This window comes from Chaetura pelagica, unplaced genomic scaffold, assembly GCF_000747805.2.
Source record: "Chaetura pelagica isolate M959 unplaced genomic scaffold, ChaPel_1.0 scaffold249, whole genome shotgun sequence".
Lineage (NCBI taxonomy): Eukaryota > Metazoa > Chordata > Aves > Apodiformes > Apodidae > Chaetura > Chaetura pelagica.
The window spans coordinates 1,714,415-1,730,397 of NW_009954538.1; the positions used below are offsets into that span (position 1 = coordinate 1,714,415).

General features: G+C 41.9%; 1 protein-coding gene across 1 annotated transcript in view; it reads left to right on the plus strand.

Annotated features, from left to right (window-relative positions):
* Positions 1-11,736, plus strand: part of GCN1L1 (GCN1 general control of amino-acid synthesis 1-like 1 (yeast)) — a 39,062-nt gene extending 27,326 nt beyond the window's left edge. The window contains exons 45-59 of the mRNA XM_010004869.1: positions 6-39; positions 375-539; positions 932-1,093; positions 1,557-1,649; positions 1,896-2,039; positions 2,974-3,243; positions 3,520-3,633; positions 4,129-4,359; positions 4,978-5,171; positions 5,830-5,944; positions 7,064-7,160; positions 8,074-8,222; positions 8,812-8,916; positions 10,267-10,485; positions 11,009-11,736. Coding sequence (XP_010003171.1) covers positions 6-39; positions 375-539; positions 932-1,093; positions 1,557-1,649; positions 1,896-2,039; positions 2,974-3,243; positions 3,520-3,633; positions 4,129-4,359; positions 4,978-5,171; positions 5,830-5,944; positions 7,064-7,160; positions 8,074-8,222; positions 8,812-8,916; positions 10,267-10,485; positions 11,009-11,134 — 2,218 coding nt within the window. The 3' untranslated portion in view covers positions 11,135-11,736. The remainder of the gene's footprint in view (positions 1-5; positions 40-374; positions 540-931; positions 1,094-1,556; positions 1,650-1,895; positions 2,040-2,973; positions 3,244-3,519; positions 3,634-4,128; positions 4,360-4,977; positions 5,172-5,829; positions 5,945-7,063; positions 7,161-8,073; positions 8,223-8,811; positions 8,917-10,266; positions 10,486-11,008) is intronic.
* Positions 11,737-15,983: the final 4,247 nt, after the last annotated feature.

Consider the following 15,983-nt stretch of genomic DNA (forward strand, 5'->3'; position numbering starts at 1 on the left):
CTGAAGTTCTTGGCCAGCACCTGTGCTGATAAACGAACGGTGAGAAACTGAGCAGGGCCTTCCTGGTCCTGCAGGTGACCCTGCCGACTAATCCCTGAAGAACACGGGATAATTCGTTTCTATAAATCACTCTAACCATGCTGTTAATTTAACTGTACTGAGCATGAATATGTCTGGGCTCCCTCTTTGCTGAAGGCAACTGTGATGACAGAAAAGCTGTTTTTCTATGGTTACTTACAATAGTTGTGTTTCCATTACTACTGCTCTGCCTATACTGTGAATAGTAGTTTATGATAAAAAATTAATGTTTGCTTACAGTTCACCCTCTTAAGTTTTATAAAACAGGAAAATAATTAATATATTTCTGGGGACAGGTTGCAGCACGGACACTAGGAGACCTTGTCCGAAAGTTAGGAGAGAAGATCCTTCCTGAAATCATTCCTATTCTGGAAGATGGACTCAGATCAGACAAGAGTGATGAGAGGCAAGGAGTTTGCATTGGGTTGAGTGAGATAATGAAATCTACCAGCAGGGATGCGGTAAGTTAAACATGGAAGGTGAAAACTCCAGCTTCCTGGATATTTATGTTACGATGCAGGTTATTACAAGTGAGACAGGACAGCACAGCTAGTGCTGGGCTTGTTAGTTATAAGCCCTGAATTCAGTCCATAAAACATGTTCAGGCAAGTATTTGCTTTTGTCTGTCAGTAAATTTAAAACATTGCATGATTCCGACTTCCATGAGATATATAAGATATAAAAATATAAATAATCCACTAGGTAGCCTTAGAGCACTGCAACTGTGCTGATCAATCCTGGTTTTCTTCCAATACACTTCAAGCAAACTGCAATTCAGTTTCAGTTTCAGTGCAAATTCTGCATTCCCTGTTGTGCTTTAGGCAATTCTGTAATTTCATCTCTACGTCTTTAGGTCCTGCTTTTCTCTGAGTCCCTGGTTCCTACAGTGAGAAAAGCACTCTGTGACCCTCTGGAGGAAGTCAGAGAGGCTGCAGCTAAAACATTTGAACAGTTGCACTCAACAATTGGCCATCAAGCTCTTGAAGATATCCTGCCATTTTTGCTGAAGCAGCTGGTAAGAATTGCTCATCGTTAGTCAACAACTTGATTAATGATGTTGTGGGACAGGTTTTAAATAATTAGCTTAAAGGAGAAACAGGACTGTAGTGGCAAACCTTGCAGGGAATGGCCGCGTGGTTTTGACTCCTGAATGGAGTCATCCTAGCTGTCAGTAGGGAAGGTGTGGTGGCTAAAGCACAGGCCCAAGAACTGCTACATCTGACTCTGCTTGGGAATTGCCATTGTCACCTGCATAAGTTTCTTGGCTACCAGTCCTGATATGGAAAATCTTTCTGATGTCAAAGTTGGGTTTGTGAGGCTTGGTTTGGGTTTTTTCTATATAATATGGGAACAGTTATGGATAGAAGGACTTGTGTGTTGGTTATATGATCACATGGCAAATCGACACTTGAATTAGTGTGTCAGCTTGGTGTGTCACTGATCATCTCTCAGGTTTGTAACTTGTTCTTTCCCTGTAGGATAATGAGGAGGCAGCTGATTTTGCTGTGGATGGTCTTAAGCAAGTTATGGCTGTCAAGAGCCGTGTGGTGCTGCCTTATTTGGTGCCAAAGGTACAGCTGGAAACAATCTTTAAACTTCAGAACAGTGCTTTTTGCTCTGCTTGCTGCCATTTTTCTTTGGATCTATATGCCAAAAGGAAGAGAGCATAGTTTGAAATTTTCCTCAGATTTCATGCTTAAAAACTTGTCATTTGGATTATGATGCATTGATACTTAGAAGTTTTTCGTGTTGTAGATGAAGAGAGATTCTTCTAAAAAAGCTTTCTGCTTGTCTCATTTTATTTCTTTTTTTTTTAGCTGACTACTCCCCCTGTGAACACCCGTGTGCTGGCCTTCCTCTCCTCAGTGGCAGGGGACGCTCTGACACGGCACTTGGGTGTCATCCTTCCTGCTATGATGTCTGCACTGAAAGAGAAACTGGGAACCAGTGAGGAGCAATTGGCAAGTATCACAGCTCAGCTCTTTGTTGTGACAGGTTGCCTGAAGACAGAGCTCTGGGTTTACTTCCTATCTCAGTATCTGTGTGTTCTCTCAATTCACAGATTACATGTTTTAATTCAGTCCATTAGCTTCCTCAGGATGAGTCTTTTTGCCTGGTGGCATATTGTGAGTCAGAAAACGTATGCTTTCCAGAACTGTTTGTATCCATAGCAAAGTCTCTTTGGCCTGCAACAAGATAGAATTCTCAGTTTACTTATTCTTGGAGAGTTGCCAGCATCTAGTTAACTTTATTTATTCTTGGTAAAGAAGACTGAGAGATTAAAGGGCTGGAGGGAGGAAAGCTCCTATTTTGCATGCAGCATTCTTTCTTACTGCTTTCCAAAACATCTGGTATTTGGACTCCAGAGAACATCCTTGAGTTGTGATTGCAGAGACATGTGCATAAGTTAGTGAGTTGGGAGTGTGACTCTGTCTGCTGTAGATGCCTATTAGCTCAGCTTCTAGGTCCAAGTCTGCCTGGAGATCTCTAATGTACCCACAGACATGCTTGTAATTAGTATTATGACACACAGCATTAAACTACCTAAATAAAAAAAATGTTATCTGACAAGACTCACAGTCTCTGATGGGTGAGTAAGATGGAGGAGACTGAACTACTCTAATTGCTGTAAATTAGCCCTTCTGCACCTGGAGAGCAACCTGGGCAGCAATCAGTTCAGCAGAGTTTGGTCACTGTATCCCTGTCTCTGCTCCAGGAATGAATCGAGCCTTTAATAGTGATGTGACCTGCTATTTAATGAGAAACCATCAACAAATGGAATGTGTTGTAGTATTTCTCTAGGAGATAATGCTGTGGGTAACGTGAGGAAACCCAGGGCTAAATCTGGTGTTGTTCTACTTGAGAACTAACATAAAGTTAATTTGGACTCTTCAGGAGATGGCAAACTGCCAGTCTGTGATTCTCTCTGTGGAAGACGATGCTGGACAACGAATTATAACTGAAGATTTACTAGAAGCTACTCGCAGCCCTGAGCTGGGAATGAGACAGGCAGCAGCTGTCATGCTGAACATCTACTGCTCCAAGACAAAAGCAGACTACACTGGTCATCTGAAGAGCCTGGTTTCAGGCTTGATCCGTCTGTTTAACGACACCAACCCTGTAGTTCTGAACGAAAGCTGGGATGCACTGAATTCCATCACCAAGGTGAGAGGCAGCTTCAAAAAGTTGCAATGATAATGTCTGGCAAGGAGTAAAAGGGGACAGCTGGTAAAATACTGCCTAAATTGGTGCTTCTGTTTTGATGGTGAACTGAATTTACATTTGCAAATGCTGCAAAGTTTTGAGAGTTGTAAGATAAGCTTGACTTCAGCTTTGTGAGTGAGGAGGCAGGAAACTGTTGTCTCTTCTTGACACACCTCAGAAGAGTTTACAGAGAGTTGCCACGTTGCCTCATCTTTGTCTCACCTTTCTCTCCTGCAGAAATTAGATGCTGGGAACCAGCTTGCTCTCATTGAGGACCTGCACAAGGATATCCGGATCGTAGGGAATGAGGCCAAAGGCGAGCACGTGCCAGGGTTCTGTATTCCTAAGAAGGTAAGAGCTCAGAATGAGCATGGATTCATCACAGCCATAATACCACCTTCTGGGGGAACTGAGTGATGTGACATTACAGCTATTAGCAGCAGTGACTATTGGGGCATTCCAGGCCTGTACTTTGAAGAGACTTTTGGTAGGTTACTGCTGCATTTGAGCTACCCTGCAGAACAAAAACTTTGACAGTTCTGATATGCATGTAAGTCATGGTTGCTGGCTGCTTTCTGTGGGGGAGTAAACTGGACTTCTGTGCCAGTTTCTCTGGTTTAAAAATTCCCTGAGCTGCCACCACTTTTCTCATAGCAACTGGCTTAGTAAGGCATGAAATCAAACCAAATAAAAGTAGCTCTCTAAATGTGGAAGCAGGCAGCTGAAGGTCAACAGGAAATTGAGAGAAACTGCAAGTTTTGCATCTGGTGTATAAAAGGAGAAAAAATAAGAAACACATTTTTTGCTTCTTAGCTTCTAAGTTTTCTTACTTGATTTTCATGACAGGGAGTGACTTCCATACTCCTGGTGCTGCGGGAAGGTGTTTTAACTGGTAATCCAGAGCAGAAGGAGGAAGCAGCAAAGGCCTTAGGGCTTGTTATTAAGCTGACTTCTGCTGAAGCTCTTAAACCATCTGTGGTGAGCATTACTGGGCCACTGATTCGGATCTTGGGAGATCGGTTCAGCTGGAATGTCAAGGTGGCTCTGCTTGAAACATTAAGCCTTCTTCTAGCCAAGGTAAGATTCAAATAATTGACTGTAGTTTGTGGACATTTTCTGTGGTAATCTGCAGAAATACCTGTTGCTGTTCATGTACACACAGCTGGAATGTCTGCTGCTGTGGGGTTGAACTTCAGAAATGGCACTATAACAGGATTCTAATCTTCAGCAGCTTCTGGCCTACCATAAAAGCCCCCAGTGCTTCAGCTTCTGGATCTCATATTCCTACATGCTGATGACACTTTCAAATAATTAAAAACTGCCATGTAATTAATTTCTCTCCTGTGTCCACTATTTTTCTGAAACATTAAGTGCCAAGATTATAATCTTATGTATTTGAACTGAGCTGAGCTTTTATTAGTGCTCTGTTTACAAAGACTGTTCATGATGGTGTGAAGCCTTTCAGTGTTACTCTTGTATTTCAGTATATAGAAAATAAGATGTGAAAGGGATAGAAGTTGTGCGGTAAAATGCTGTTTCATGGTTTTCCTATTTTAGTAAAGTGTTAGATCTCAATCAAGGCTATTTGTGATAACAAACTGCTATAGAAGAGGTCATGCTGTTTTCAGACTTTGATTTCTAGCCACCATTTCAGCCCTGACTGCACCACTTTCCCTTCTTTCCTCTCTGCTGTAGGTTGAGATTGCCCTGAAACCCTTCCTGCCCCAGTTGCAAACAACCTTCACCAAAGCTCTGCAAGACTCCAACCGGGCTGTTCGCCTGAAAGCTGCTGATGCGCTCGGAAAACTCATCATCATCCACGTCAAAGTGGATCCTCTCTTTACGGAGCTACTGAATGGAATCCGATCCAGTGATGACTCTGCCATCAGGTGAGCTCTGGGGGATAGCTCAGACCTTCCTGCTCATCAGGGGTGAAAGAATGAGGATGAATGAACAAAACTATTACAGTTATTTGTGTAGAATTGCTTCCCATTCCCCCCAGCCCCCAAATTCTGAAAGTAGGATTTATTTATTATTGAAAGCAGTTGACTGTTAATCAAGGGTTGTAAAACAAAGGATGTGGGTAATGGGGACTTCCTGGGTCAGCAGCTAAACTGTGACAGTCTGTCAGGGGAAGCATTGCTTGGTATCTGCCCAGTTCTCTCTCCTGCACACCCCTCAGCAACCCACTGCAGCCCACATTCAGATACAAGACTGTATCAATTGTCAGTCTGACCTGGAGTAATACAGCTGTTCCTGTATCCTTAGAGCACAGATCCCTAAGAAATTAACTTCCTGATACAAGAATTTTTTAAACGTTTGAATGATCAGAAGACATTTAAGTTGTAAGAGACAGACACAAGAACACAAACATGGAAGTGTTCTCTAATATGGAGTTTTCAGTGATGCAGAGAGAGTATCAGTCTCCTAACCTGTGAGGCACATGAGTGTAACCGCTGTGGAAGAAGTGGTCACAGGTATCCAGAGAGGAATTCTTTTGGGTGAGGAGAGAGTCATTGTCTGACTGCACCTTGTGATCACTTCCAGGGACACGATGCTGCAGGCACTGCGCTTTGTCACACGAGGAGCTGGTGCAAAAGTAGATGCTGCAATCAGGAAGAATATCAGCACAGTGCTTCTGGGGATGCTGGGACATGACGAGGTACTGCTTCAGCCAGCTGCCAGGAATCCCCCTGTGGGCAGGATTATTCTGAAATTTCAAATCTGAAGTTTCTAACCGAATTATTTTCTAAAATCCAGGGGAAACTACTAATGATAGAGTAGAGAGAAACTTAGATAAAGAAGCATGAGCATTACTCACTAAACTGAAAACAATCTGTAAAATCGATCCTGTAGTGAGTTAGCTGGGAGTCAGGTGCAAGAATTAGGGATGCCAGTCACTGGTAACTGAAAATCTGTCAGTTTAATGTTTCCTTAGCAACCATATCTGTGGTTCTGACCTGCAGCTCCTCACCAATGTGTTTGAGGCAGATCTGAAGGCAGGATTTGCATTTTACCTTGAAGAAGACCTGTAATATTTTCACTATATGCACATGATGTGTATTTGTGGGCTCTCAGGTGGGGCTTATAATTTAGTGTGAGAAATTTGTCAGATAATGGCAGTGATAAAAAAGCTCTCTTTAATACAGGGTTCTCTATATATGGCAGATAGCAACGGTATAATCTGTGAGTTTAGAATTCATCATCTGGTAATTTCTTCCTTGTCTTAATCTGTGTAACACAGACATGAAACTGTTGAGGTGCTAGAAATAGAAAAATCGAAAGATTCCCACTGGGATATATGTTTCACTAGGGAGAGGAGCAGTGTTGGGATGGCCACCTAAGCAAGCCAGAACAACAAAAGCCTGGAAGTTTTAAATTAGAAGCAGTAGGAGTTCATCACAGAGTTAAGCACTAGTTCTAGCCACCTCTAAAGTTTAAGTTCTAGACTGAAGCTAGATTTCACTCTTGTGAACATGACTTTTAAAACATTCACTCTCATCTTTGACTTTTCCATTTAACAAATCAGAATTGATACAGGGCTCTGGTTCTTCAGTCTTTGCTGCCTTTTTTGACTGTGGATTTGGCTTTAACTTCCATTCTGTACAAAAACCTTGCAAACTGACAGAAATCCACAGGCAGTAGGAATGAAATAGTATTTATTTCCTCCTTCTCTTTTTATTTCATATCATTTTCTGTCACTTGTTCTTCGTGCTGCTTATCTCTGATGTCTGCTGAGCTCTACCAGTGTGACTCTACTTCCTCTTCCTCTCCTCATTAGGATGCCACCCGCATGGCCTCGGCGGGCTGCTTGGCAGAGCTGTGTGCATTCCTGTCAGAAGAGGAGCTCAGCACTGTCCTCCACCAGCACCTGCTGGGTATGTGAAGCTTCTCATGATGACTGAACTGATCCTGAAAGCAGGGCAAGAGACCTCCATAGCCATTGGTTTGGGAAAACTTCATTATTTAGGTTCTTTCTCTTTATCTTAAACCTGACTCTAGATTCTCCTGTCCTTTTTGCTCATGGCTTTTTGTTTGTACACCCTGAGCACAGGGTGGTGGTTGTAGTTTGGGATTATCTGTACTTTTTCCTGGATTTGTTTTCAGATGAGTTGATCCAGATGAGTATCAGCCTGGCTGAGTGGTTCTAGAGCTGACACAGAGAGGGTGGGAAGTGATGGGATGTCCAGGCAGGGTGGATGGGAGGGGCCTTCCACCCTTTCTAATGACACTGTGATCTTAGATTGGCTTATGCTCATTGCAAACCACATCTGATGGCTTCATATGCTTTTGGAGAATTAACTCATTTGCCTCTAAGTAGATAAAAGCATGAATATTGTAGGAACTCATAGTGGTTGGGATTGCTACAATAGTGCTCCTCTGTGGAGTTCAAAAGGGAATGTTAGCTGGTTTCAGATTACAGGTGACTTTTAGTCTTTTGTTAGAGAGTCAAAGCTTGTGCAATTCCAGTGCCAAGCTCCTTGATGCACTAAGTGAGGTGGGGATGATTACATGTGGCAGTGACCACCACAAGTGACTGGGTTGAACAATCCAGAGTTACTTGTTTGTGTCTGGCTTCTCTGTCTGCCCAGATGTTCCTGTCTGGGAGAGGAGCTGTGTTTAGCACCATTTTAATGGCTTTTTGGGAGGAGTGCAGGAAGCAAAGGGCTGCTTTAGATGCTGCTGGTTATTTCATTTTATGGAAGTGAATGGACAAATTGACAAAAGCTTCTTAGATGAGGAGGAATGGATAGCAGGAGCCTTGCTATTGTTCTTCTCTTTCACTTGCAGCAGATGTCTCTGGCATTGACTGGATGGTGAGGCACGGACGAAGCCTGGCTCTTTCTGTGGCTGTGAACGTTGCTGCTGGCAGGCTGTGTTCCCCCAAGTACTACAACAGTGTCCAGGAGATGATCCTGAGCAACGCCACTGCTGACAGGGTAGGTGCCACCTGGAAGGGTGAGCTCTGCCATGGGCACTTTTGGGGAGTAGCTGTAAAGGTGTGCAGGTTCTGTGTGTTACCAAACAGAACCAGAATTCCCAGAAGCAATTTGGAGAGTCTCCCATGGCTAGATGCTGGTTTTATAGTGAAATTGCATGGCTGTTCTTTTTATCTTTGAGTTCTGATCTCTGTGGAGTTGAAGATTAAATGATCTTCAACTGCAGAGTAGCTTTCACTGTAAGTACATGATGCTTCTGTTGCCCTATTAAAGTTCTCATCCTCAGGCCAGGTTTGCAAGAAGTGCAAACACTTCATTTTAGGAGGAAGATTTTAAATCTGGGGTTGAATGAATAATGTGGTATAGGGAATGTGGGGGCTCTCTGGGGCCTGTCTCCTTATTTCGCCTTATTTCATGTGGCTTGTAGTCAAATGGTGATTTTTTTATCCTCTCAGTATTTTCCTGCTTTGCATGCTCCATTTTTGAGAGATCAGTTTATCCTTCTGCAAGGCTTCCCAGACCATGAGCCTAGTTCTAAAGGCTGTTGAACTCTGCTATAGTCAAACCAAGTTTTGTCTTTATGTTGAAGATTCCCATTGCAGTTAGTGGCATCAGAGGGATGGGCTTTCTTATGAAATACCACATGGAAGAAGGAGGGAACCTGCCTCCCAAACTTTCCAACCTGTTCATTAAGGTAAGTCTTTTGATGATAACTACATGGTGTTGTTCTTCTGTCATCTGAATCTTTCTTTGAGCTGTGGGTGGTTTTCTCTACCAAATTTCTGTATGGTAACCCAGCATGAAAACTGAAAGCTTGGTTGCCTTACCTTGGGAAGCTCTAACTCTCCTGGTCCCTGAAAATCTAGGTGTTTCTTTTTGTGGCAGAGCAGGGACAGAATCACTTTATCAGCCTGCTTTGCAGTTGTGAATTCAGTATTGCCATCCCTGCTGTAGTATGGAAATGGGGCTTTTGATCTCTCTGTGGTAAACTTCACTTTTTATTCTTAGGAATCAGTTTTTTCCTTTTCAGGAACAAACAGCTGGCAGAGAAGAGTTAAGGGGAGCCGTCAGCTTTTTAAGGTTGCTAAAGGCCTTTGTTAGAAATGCATCCAATACCAACTTTTACCTGGTTTTGCTGCAGTGTTTTGTGACTTCTGCTGCCTTGGAAGGGAGTAGCCCTGAAAGTCTGAGAGGACTGAAGTTGAAACTTTCTTAAATTAATATCTAACAATTTTACCTCAAAAAGATAAGGGGTAAGATAGAGTATGGGGCAGTGCTGGAGCAGGAGAACTGCTTTTGTCTGGCATCTTTATTGTGAATAATAACGTGTCACATTTCCAGGTTTTTACATTTCTTTTCAGTTTACTTGAAAAACTAGCAAACATGAAAGTTGACATGATTCAGGTCATAATTCTTCAAAGCAGACTTTTTGTTTTAAATCCTACATTTATCTATTACTTTGTATCAGAGCATTGTATTAAAATATAAAATATAAGTATCATATTTGTCACAATGCCTGTATCAAAGTATTAACACAGCTGACATTCAGGTATTAGCTTTCCTGTTTTAAATGTGTTGGGATTAAATAGAAAATACAGAGCTCTAATTTTTTTAACATTCATTTTAAAATTAAATCCACTGTTGAAGTGCACCTTATACCCCAACTAGAGATAATTTGGCTATTGCTGCTGACTGTGTTTTAGAGTTGCTGAAACTATCAGCTTGTGCTACACTTAGTGGTCATTGTCATTTCCTGAGACAGATAAAGAGAAACACGTGACCTTTTCAACCACCATTTTAGAAGTGTTTTTTTTGTTTGTTTTTTTTAGTGTCTTTATTTTCAAGGTTTGATCTTCTCTTACTGTTACACAGTTTAGTGAGGCTTGTTGGTAACAAGTTTGTCTCTTCTGTACCTGTGAGTTGAAAACTGTTTGCTTTTCTTGTTAAGAGCTCAAAATACTTAAATTAGGAAAAAGGTTCAACTACTGCTTTAAATACCTGTCCTTGGTATATCTGAACATAAGTCCATCTTTGTCTCCTTCAGTGTCTTCAGAACTCATCCAGTGACATAAAGTTAGTTGCAGAAAAGATGATTTGGTGGGCAAATAAAAACCATCTTCCCTCACTGGATCCTCAGACAATTAAACCAATTCTCAAAGCGCTTCTGGACAACACAAAGGACAAAAACACCAGTGTAAGAGCCTACAGTGACCAGGCCATTGTCAACCTGCTGAAGATGAGAGTGGGTGAAGAGGTGCTTGAGGTATGAGAGAGGGGAAAATGTGCTCAGGGGTAGGAGGCTGTCACAGGGCTCTGTGCAGGGTGAGGTGTTGTGCCTGGAGCCTCGGAACGTGCTGGCAGTCTCTTAGGAAATGGGTGGAGTGGGACATTCCTAGTTGCATTTAAGTCTTTACCAGTATTCCCTGGAAGTGCAGTGTAGCTATAGTGACCTTGCTTTCCAAATGCCGTAACCCCTTACAGTGTTTTAGCTACCTTAGCTGAGACTGCTCATGTTTTGCTTTTGTCCCCTGTAGAATCCTACTGCTGCAGTAGTGCTGCTAGAGTGAGTATTTTAGGATGGACTACTTTGTACAGCCACTTCCAGACATCTTTTTTAAGTCTTAGCTGCTTTTGGATACTTCCTGTGTCTGAAATCATAAAACCATAATAAGAATTTTATATGTTTGCAGGATTCTTAGATAAACACAGCTTGTAACTTACTTTTATTCTCATTTTCAATGGTATGTCATGAGGAATTGGGAATTGGTGTTGTCTTCCTTCCACAGTCAGTTTCCAAGATTCTAGATGCTGCCAGCTTGGAGCTTCTCAACGAGAGCTGCAGGAGGTCTCTGAAGAAGCTGGCTGGCCAGGCTGACTCTGAGGAACAGATTGATGACACTATCCTGACGTGATGATGAAGCTCCAGGAGACAAGAGAACACTGAACCAACCGCTGCATCAGCATCGCGACTCCAACACCTTTATAAATGTTTTCATTTTTGAAAATGTTAATTCTGATGGGATTTCATGACAAGGACTCCCAGAGAGTATTTTAGTATCAAATATACCAGAATAGCCTTAATTAGACCCACGTTAGCTGAAAATTTAAAATTTGGTCCCTTTTTTGAAACAGATAATGCACAAGAAACAGCTAAACTCATCAGTGCTGGTCAGTTGTGGCCAATTGTGACATGTGGCTACAGCACATGAGGCTAAAACTCTGGTGACATCTATCTCCTTTCCAGGGTCTGTGCCAAAACCCCAGCACTGGAAATATTGCTGGTCTTTTCCACAGACCCTGGGAAGCAGGAATAGAGCTCAGTGAAAGTTCAAGTGTTTTGTTTCTGTGTCCTGCTGACCTGCTGCTTGTGACGGTTCTGAAGACTGAAAATCCCTGTAAAACCAAGTATTTAAAATAGCCTTAGAAGCCATGAATGCGAAAGGGGGATTAAATGGAGTTGGTTTAAGGAAGGAACGTTTAATAAAGGCTCTGACTTTGATCCTTCTGGTGTAAACTGTTCTTTTTATAGATTCATTTGTCAACAAACTTATACTGTTGATTTCTTTTTGGACCTGATTTTTCTAGGGCATACAGTTTGTAGTGTGGGTAGTGCTGTAATCTGTAAAAACCTTTTGCAAAACTGAGGCAAAGTCTAGGGTTTAAAACAAAGCCAGAACTGACATTTAATGAAATTTGTAAGTAATTACTCCTATTAATTTCCAAAGTATTTTTCACTACAGACAGCTTTTTAGGTGGCCAACCTGTGAAAAATCCTCTAGTTTTATATTTCTAAGGCTTTACAAGATACTTGGCATTTCCAACAGACAGAGATTTTTTGGTCAATGAGTTGTGCTGTTCCAAGAAAACATTTTACCTGGCCACATGTGTACCTCTTTTTTTAATTATTATTTTAATTTACCTTTTGTGCTACTTGTTTAAAATAGTCACAAATCTTGATGAATAATCCAAATTCTAAGCAGGAAGAATGAGCTTTACATTCTATGTAGGGTAAGTTAAATGAGATATATCTGTTTTATGAAACCACACAGAAGCTGGTTGCATCTGAGAAGTTGGTGCATTAAGATTTGTTGTTTCAGATGGGTGGGTGATGGTGATGGTGGGGAATTTTCTTTGTGTGTGCCCCTGCATGGCTCAAACCATGATGGAGGGAGCAGAACTCAGCACTACACATCATCTGAGAGCACAAAATGTAACCACATGGGAAGACATGTTCTGCTGGAACAAATTTGCTGCTGGCTATGGCAGAAGAGCAGGTTACCTGCACCATACTCATGCCTCAAACAGCAAGATACAATCTGGAGTAGATGTTTGGGAGTGCTGTGCTTTGTTCTGCTTAAAAGCACAAGAACCTGTCAAAATGTTCTTGATGTTAAGTCGGCTCCCAAGCCTGTAGTGTAGGCTCCTGGCAGCAAAGGTTTGCTGTTGGAGTCATTGGAATGCTGTTGGAATGGACTTGGGAAAGTCAGCTTAATTTACCCCTTACCTGAGATCTGCTCATCTCCAAGTTACCCATTCCATAGAATTGTTTTTTATAGCTTTGTGTGATGGAGACTCCATAAGTTCTATTTCATTATATAGTAACTCTTCAGACAGAATTCATCCTGTGTCTAAAAAAGATAACCCTCCTTGCTGCTATTTGAGACCATTGCTGCTTGTCCTGTTCCTACAGGTGTTGAAAATAGTTCATTTTTGCAGCAACTGCATCATCACTTCAGTGTTCTCAGCCCTGGATGAAACAAGTTTAGATTTTCTAAGTCTTTTCTCATCATGTTTTCTAAACTTGCACTGCTGCCCTCCGTGTCTGTTCTGATTCAAATTTGCCTCATGGTGTCCACTGCTGGACATGGGCTTTTAGGGGAGAATATGACTTTGCAAGTCCTATGTAACATCTGATTGTCTATACTAAGACTTTTGCAACAGCACAGTGTTAATGAGAGTTTTATTTGTGACCAGCTGGGGAGCCAAGCTACAAAATTGCTCTTTGGCTATTTGTTTCCAAGCTTGTATTCCTGCAGTTGGCCATTTCTACAAAACTGCAGTACTTTGCAGTTGGTCTGACTAAAATAATATTCTGTCAGCATTTATCTGTGTTCTCAAGGTTGTTTTTAATTCTGATTTTGCCTCCCAGAACACTTGCAAATCTGTTCTGCTTTCTGTTATTAAAAAGAAGTAAATGTATTCTCTATCTCTGCATGCAGATAATTACTGGAGATACTGAGCAGCACCAGTCCTGGAATAATTCACTGCAGAAAGCCACTTACTGCATATTGTTTGCCAGTGAGGTATAAGTAACTACAGTGAGTAGAAAACTTCTGAGTACTGTTGGTGTGTAGCCCTCCAAGTAGCTTAATCTAGCTTGAATGTCACTGCTTTCTGGGTCTGATGTCTGAACTTCAGAGCCTTCTCAGCTGAAATATTTTGGTTTAGACATTGAAGTTTTATTATTATGTCTCCTGCCCCCTTCCTTATCTTTTGGGTGGGAATAACTTATTTTAGTATCCTGAGAACCAACTAGTCAGTAATTCCAGAGTTCACCCCTATAGAAAATGGTGCTATTTTCTAGGCTTCTGAATCTCAGGTTTTGTCTACAAAATCTCAAGGATGATTGCTAGTCATCTAACTCAACTGTATTCTTATTTATTTTCCTTTAAATCTTAAAACTATGTATTTGGACTGAATTGGTGATAATCAAAGAGTGAAAACTCAATTAAATGCTCTGGAGGATTTGGCAGTCTCGGGGCACTGGAATGAGTTGCACCTGTAATGAATTAGCTGTTTTAGGGGTAAGAGGAGCAGCAGTCAGGCCACGCAGTGCAGAGACAAGTGTACAAGATTGTATGTCATTCCAAAACTGCTAAATAGATGGCAGAAAGCTCAGTGTTTCAATTGGAATCACTTCATCATTCCAGACAGGAAGGAAGAAAAAATTGCAGGTTTCTCTGAAGAATGGCTGTTGGAGCTCTTGATGATGGACACCTTGGCTTGCTGATTTTATCTTGGATTCTGAGTGAGGCTCCACGTACACGTGGGAAAGAAAGTTACAGTTAAATAGAAGCCTATTTTTAGTGACTTGTTAGTTTTAGCCAGCAAAATCTTTTTGTTATCAAGGGTATTTTCATAATTTGTATTTCACCTTATGTAGCAGCAAGTGGAAAAACTGACTTATCCTTCCAAAGGGTAGCTGAATTTTGGCACTTGGTTGTTCCTGAGAGGGAGGAGTAAAAGGTAGGAGCTCATTTGCACTTGCTGGCAAGCAAGCAAGCTTGATTTTTCAATTACAGAGAAACACTGAATTTCGATTTTGATAGCTACTTTTCACTCAACTATTTATACACTGCAATATAATAGATCAAATTTCTATAAATTTTGCCACAACATGAGCTCTGATGAGTTGATTATGCCAACTTGGAGACTAAAGAATTAACTTTTTTTTCTCATTTAAAATGTCTTAAAAATACGAGTTGTCAGTAAAAGATAATTTTCTCCCACAACTGACTGTAATAACATCTTTGAACTGTCAAGCAACTTGTCTCTGAGTGACAGCTGAACTGTGTGTGTTTCAAGAAGATAAAAAAAAAATTTATGAGAGATATTTAAGCTTAAAAGGTGTCTAAAAGTTTCAATGGTAAAGAGGCAAATGTGAAAGTGAAATACTTGAATATTTTGATTTATTTTTTTATATGAGATACAGTTTGTATTGCCTGTTTTATTATATAATATCAGGCCATCTCACTTTGGTTATAGGATGGGCTGTCTTACTGGGGTGGGTGGTATGTGCTGGGGAGGTTGGTTTAGCACTGGGCTACATTTGGGCTACCTGCAAACCCTTTTCTGTGAGCGTAAATCTGTTAATTAGCACCAGTTGTGTCTGGTAATACTCCAGCCTTTCTCCTGCTCCTCAGTTAGCTTCATAATACATATTGTCTTATGAGGAAAGGCTGAGAGAGCTGGGGCTGTTTAGTCTGGAAATGGGAAGACTGAGAGGGCATCTTAATGTTTACAAATATCTGAAGGGTGGGTGTCAAGAAGTGGGCCAGTCTCTTTTCAGTGGCGTGATAGGACATGGGGCAATGGACAAAAACTGCAACAGGGGAAGCTCCACCTCAACAAGAGGAAAAACTTCCTTTCTGTGGGAGTGAGACGGGAGAGGCTGCGGAGTCTCCTCTGGAGACTTCAGGCCCCTCTGGACACGTCCCTGCGTGACCTGCTCTAGGTGGGCCTGCTCTGGCAGGGGGTTGGACTGGATGGTCTCCAGAGGGCCCTTCCATGATCTGAGGACATGCAGAAGGACCTGCGGTGTTAGAAACGGATGAGCTGCAGTGCAGGTGAGCTGGAGGTGATCCGAGGGACTTCAGCAGGGCTGAGCTGCCAGAGCTGCGCTGTGCTTGGATGTTGGGAGTAAGGAGCGTTTGTGAGACCAAAGACATGAGCCACATTGTTGATTAGAAGTATTTAGAAAACGTAGTTTTATGTGCTAAAAAAACCCAGATAATGTTCAACCCTGACACGCTGGGTTAGTTTGTTTCCAGATGCTTTGGATACAAATTGAGACGCGTGTGACTGCGGAACCATCCCGTGCAGAAGAAACACGGATATTAGAACTGGTGAGAGACAATTGCCTTAAAATATACATATATATATATAACTGAGCTCTCGTTACGCAGCTCCCGCTGTTACCAGGCCCGCAGCCCGGCCCGTCCCTCACAGCCCGTCATGGCGGCTCCGGGCGGGAGGGGGGGT